This window comes from Limulus polyphemus, unplaced genomic scaffold, assembly GCF_000517525.1.
Source record: "Limulus polyphemus unplaced genomic scaffold, Limulus_polyphemus-2.1.2 Scaffold3195, whole genome shotgun sequence".
Classification (NCBI taxonomy): Eukaryota; Metazoa; Arthropoda; class Merostomata; order Xiphosura; family Limulidae; genus Limulus; species Limulus polyphemus.
The window spans coordinates 97738-103444 of record NW_013668805.1 but is presented as its reverse complement, the minus strand read 5'-3'; the positions used below and the strand labels follow the sequence as shown (position 1 = coordinate 103444).

Sequence of the window (5707 nt, the reverse complement as noted above, 5' to 3'; positions counted from 1 at the left end):
TGGAGTCAGTTGAGTGGTTGACTGATTTGGAACAGCACTATACAAGCAACTGGAGTCAGTTGAGTGGTTGACTGATTTGGAACAGCACTATACAACTTTGAGAGATATCAGGGCAGATCTCATCAAGCGTCCTTTCAAGCAACTGGAGTCAGTTGAGTGGTTGACTGATTTGGAACAGCACTATACAACTTTGAGAGATATCAGGGCAGATCTCATCAAGCATCAGCACAGCAATTACAAACAGGGAAAATGTCTGATTTTTTTAAACCCCTGTAGAAAAAACAAAAACAGATGAAATCTTCCTTCCACCAGTAGTGAAGCCTTTACAGGTCTGCCTGCAGCATCCGAATACTCTTCCTCGGACACCAATTCCAGCAGTGCCAGCTTCCTTCACATTACCCCAGAACCCTCACAACAGTTGATGTCTTCAGTGTATTCAAATAATCTTTAATTAGTGTTTAAATAGTGTACAGTATTTACCAAAGTGCATTAAGCTCTCCTACAATCACCTCTGTCACCTACCACAAGGCATCAGTTCTGTTAAGTGTTAATTTTCAAACAACAGTAGTGAATAGTTGTTTATTTGGGCTAAAAAAGTTGTGATTTGGGGGTTGGAGGAAATTACCTCAATAACTCGGCATGGCTTTAGCCCCATATGTTTCAACTCATCAAAGCATTACTGTATATATGAAGAGAGTTCAAATCTAGTTGTTTAAGTGTTGCCAGTGTGATTAAAGTATTTTCTCTGTACTTTGTAGAAAAATTTGAGATGTAATTCATATATTTTTTTCTAGTTTCCTTTTCACATCCATTCTTAATATCAAAACGTGTTCAGGTAGAGAGAAGATCGGCAGCTGACCTTACGGTTGAAGAGTTTCATCAGAAATATGCCAGAACAAGAACCCCGGTCGTGATACGAGACGTTGTCAATAAAATGATCCAAGAGGAGTGGAACTTAAACTTTATATGTAAAGTTGCAGGTGATTTTATTGTTAATAATTTGTGGTTGCTGAGAAAAGCTACATAAAACGGTGGACATTTAGAAACTTACAAAACAAAATAAGAGAGACACTGAACTGTAACACGTGAACGGAATGTTACCATATTTCATTCTTATTCTAGCCTTGTATTTATCCGCAAGACTACGTTACATGGATATTGATTAAAATCTCCCAACGTTCAATGAACCTCGATAATTGGAACGCAATGTCTGCAGACTAATCTATTGAAATTTCTGTTTTGTTATGTAAAACTTTAAAAAACAATAGAGAGAGAGAGAGAGAGCAGATATACGCAACCATTTCTCTTTAAACAGTTAATTTCTTTATTTTCTCAACTATTCTATTAGATACAACGTAGCATGTCCTTTTGTCGCACGTTATTTGTAATCGAATTGTTGTATATAATGTTTTCCCTGTCTCTCCTTTTTATATTTATTGCTTCAAAAAAAGGGCTGTAACTAATTGAAAGCTTAATTGTAATAAAGAATTTTTTTATCACTACCATTTTTGTTCACGGTTTTTAATTGAATCATAACTTTTAGTTCTTTGTTAAGAAGTAACACATTCACAATCTCCACCTGTTGAAATTCTGGAGTTTATCGAAATAACACATTCACAATCTCCACCTGTTGAAATTCTGGAGTTTATCGAAATAACACATTCACAATCTCCACCTGTGAAATTCTGGAGTTTATCGAAATAACGCATTCACAATCTCCACCTGTTGAAATTCTGGAGTTTATCATCTTTGCATTTTTTTTTAATGTGACTTATACATTTTTTTTATCCTACACGTTTTTGTATCTATCATAATTATGTACAAACAATTTCTTGAAATTTTTAATACTTAATAAACAACTCTGATTTTCGCTACATACAAACATTACTTCTCAATATTCTTATTTATTTGTTTATTTGAATATTTTATCATTTCAAGACCTACTGGTTATTTTGAACTTTCTTTAGGAAAGAAGAGAGTAACTTTAAGGAAATTGGTTCCCAATTCTATAGAATGGGCACGGCTCGAAGCTGATTTAGATATGACAGTTGAAGAATTCATCGACTCAGTAGTAAACATGGAATCAGAAAAAAGATATTTATTTGATTGGAGCTTACCTCTGCACTGCCCAGAACTAGCAGACCAATTGATAGTCCCAGATTATTTTAGAGGTATTGGAAGTTAGGAGATCGTTTATTTGCAGACTTGCAGCCAGAATTTTTTTAAGGAGTTGTTTCACTTTCAGTACACCAATTTTTAAATGATATATATTTTAATTGACAAAAAATAACGTTTATCTTGTAGATGAAAATACTTTTAAAGCTATGATACAATAAATTGATATTTTGCTTTATTTTTCATCTTTTAAATAAAATTTGTCCATTATTACAAATATTAATTAACTGAAAATACATTTAAATTAATTGAGTTATAAAATCTATACATCCTTTTTAACTGTGAAAGTTAAACATTTTAATTTATTTGTATTTTCAGAAGACTTTTTAAAGCAAACCACTCCTGGTTCATTGTACAGGGACAGTTGGCCCAGCCTCTTCGTTGCCCCGGCTGGAATAACCAGTGAACTTCACGTCGATGCATTTGGCTCAAATTTCTGGATGGCATTGTTTGTTGGTCAGAAACGGTGAGCATCTAAAAAAGTCAGTGAAAATTGATGATCTCAAGAACTTTCTAGATAACAGTGTTTGCTGGTCAGAGAATCGACACTCTGATGGTTGCGAGTAAAACCACACAATAACTTTATTTTACTGAATAACATGCTGCAAACTTATGACGGATGTAGATTAGGCTCACTTATTCTCTGCTTTTTATACAATATTTTTCATGTTCTATAATATTTGAAGACCAGTTTTTGTGGTAGCATTTTTTTGTTTAAAGAGACGATGTTTCTTTTTTTTTATCAGCTGGACATTCTTCCAAGAAGAGGATACAGCAAAGCTATATCCTAGGTATTTTCATTCGTTAGATCCTGTCTTTGATGTAGACCTTTCTGACCCACGACTGGACAAGTTTCCCCTTTTAAGTCTTGCACAGCCAATGGAGTGTATATTACAGCCAGGTTTGTTAACTTACCGTACACATCCCTAGGCGTGGGTATTACAGCTTACTTATAAAGTTCTTCAAAAGTAATTGGCTTATTGTGTGGGAATAACGTTAACGAGGAGTAATAAATACCTTTGTTTCTGGTTACACATCCACATAACTTATCTGTAACCCCAAGTTTTATTATTATTTTTGTACAAATTGTGACTTTTTTTTGACAATTTTGAACTGGAAACATTTTTACAACATCAGATTGAAGACCAGTGTATTTACAACCTTACATTTTGCAATGGAAATATGAAATTGTTGGCAAACATTGGTGTTTTATGAATATCACAAAGACAACAGAAATATCACATAAACAGACAGAAGCAGCTGTTGCTACATGACAACATTTTCATACACTTGTTCCAAAATCAGAATGGTATTACAGTGGAATTTAGCAGCAACATTTAATATCATCATTCACCTGTTATCGTTTGGATTAACAGAAGCCTCAGGAAAACTGGGATCGTCTCAGTTTTTAAGCCTTTTTTTTAATCACAATTAGAAAGAGTAAAATGTTAAATTATCCAAGTTTTTCCACCTCAATGTAAGTTTCATATATATGGTTTGTTATTATACATGGCTCCTTTAACTTTTACTTGGAGAATCACCCGACAGGTAGGTCGTGTGGTACAGTGTTTCCTCCTACTGTGCTGCGTTTTCGTAACCCTACTTACTGTAGTCCTGAAAATAAAAACATTCTCTGTGGTTTATACAGTTCCTTGAATTTAGTTTTTGATTTTCAAACATCTTGAAATGTTTGTGAATTTCAATAAAACCTATTAGGTCACTGAAACGTTTTTAACATTTAATGTTTCATGTGAAAATAGAAGAAGTTATATTTGTCTCTTATGTGGAAAAGGGGGAATTCAAACAAAGGCAGACTCACTGTTGTGACTTAACATTTTTATATTTATTATCATGCTACCATATTGTGTATCCAAAAAAAAGGTTATTTATTTCAAATACCAAATCACTTTATGGTAAATCATATAACGATTAAACAAGAATAGTGAGAGCTGAATAAATAGGCCTAGGAACCCGTTAGGTCTAAGGATTGAAAGGACAAAAAAAAAAACATTTATTTTCATAATGGTATTTATTGTTAATATGTAACATTTTCAGTTGACGTATTAGATTAATTACAGTAACAAAGTTCGTAAATGTAATATAGTAAGCCTATAGTATAGTTTGTAGTTAATGCTCTGTGTGTATGGTACTCATATTGCTAACCTATTCTTATTTCAGGTTACTTGATTATATTAGCTAAAATATTAAAGAAACGTGCAGAAGTGAATGCGTATAAAGGTTCATGGAAGTCGCAGCAAAGTATAAGAACCCATCTACCCTAGTTTTAAGGACAACGTTATAGGAAACACCAGGACTTTCTTTCACCCAAACTGCACGTTTTATTTGTAATAAAAGAAAATCCTCAGACAGTATGGCTAACTGATGAAATTGTAGACAAGCATCATCAAAGTGTGCAATAGAAACGAGTTAATTTATACGTGTATCTTCTCAACAAAACTGAGTTTTTATACATTTGTTATTGAATATTTCATGGGACTTAATATAAGTATTGGTGTAAAATATTACTTTAAACAACAGTCAATATAAATACTAGTTAATTGGAAGAATGACAGGTAATAATGATTAAAAATTGTAGCAGAAACCATGATTTATCTCATTTCTAAACTGTGTTGACAAGGTTCAGCTTTTGTGGGGTACAATTACACTTTCTTAGTCTTTACTCATTTGCCCTTTTCAAATAAGAAACAGTTTTAAAACTATACAGACCATCAACCAATAAATCACACATGATAATATGCACCCTTCTTCCACTGACCATATTATATCCAGAGTATCCGTTCGTTACATGCTAACCTATCAGTAGGGTTTTCTCATGTACCACCAATAATTACAACTGTTTAGGGAACTGAACAAATAACCTTATAGATTAATGGCAAGAAGTTAAAAAACTAGGATTTTCTGGAGACTGTGCACACGAACTTCCACAGAAATCAAAACAGGGATCCGATTAGGAAGTACACAAGTTCAAACAGCTTAGTTAAAAATAATAAGGCTTAGCTCCAGTAGATAAAATTTCATAAATTTTAAAAAAATCTGAAAGTTACAATAACACTAAATATGAATGTATTAGTGACAAAAAATTACTTTCTGTTGAAAATTAGCCAAGTTTGTTGTCCAGTGTAAACTGTGTATAGCCAAAACTTTCAAATCAACTTTAAGATTTTACTTTCCGTTATCTACCTTTAAATAATAATTACAGAAAATGTTCAAATATTTGATATTTTTCTTCCAAACCATACTGTTCTCTGAAACATCCAAGTTTGCCTAAAGTTAATTTTCCTGAACTTGGTAAAAGGACGATTGGACCAGCATGCCGAACTTAAATCTGATTATCTGATTATCGATACTTTGTGTGTCACCAGCATGCCGAACTTAAATCTGATTATCGATACTTTGTGTGTCACCAGCATGCCGAACTTAAATCTGATTATCGATACTTTGTGTGTCACCAGCATGCCGAACTTAAATCTGATTATCGATACTTTGTGTGTCACCAGCATGCCGAACTTAA

At 33.1% G+C, this 5707-nt stretch overlaps 1 protein-coding gene across 5 annotated transcripts in view; it reads left to right on the top strand.

The window, feature by feature from the left end:
• LOC106468862 overlaps positions 1 to 3802 on the top strand; it is a 14463-nt gene extending 10661 nt beyond the window's left edge. For 4 of the 5 annotated variants that reach the window (XM_022397223.1, XM_022397222.1, XM_013929305.2 and 1 more), the window contains exons 6-9: positions 836 to 980; positions 1968 to 2171; positions 2494 to 2641; positions 2922 to 3801. In XM_022397223.1, the coding sequence (XP_022252931.1) occupies positions 836 to 980; positions 1968 to 2171; positions 2494 to 2641; positions 2922 to 3105 (681 nt within the window). In that variant the 3' untranslated portion in view covers positions 3106 to 3801. Of the gene's footprint in view, positions 1 to 835; positions 981 to 1967; positions 2172 to 2493; positions 2642 to 2921 lie in introns of all 5 variants that reach the window. The other variant, XM_022397224.1, reaches the window with a different exon arrangement.
• Positions 3803 to 5707: the final 1905 nt, after the last annotated feature.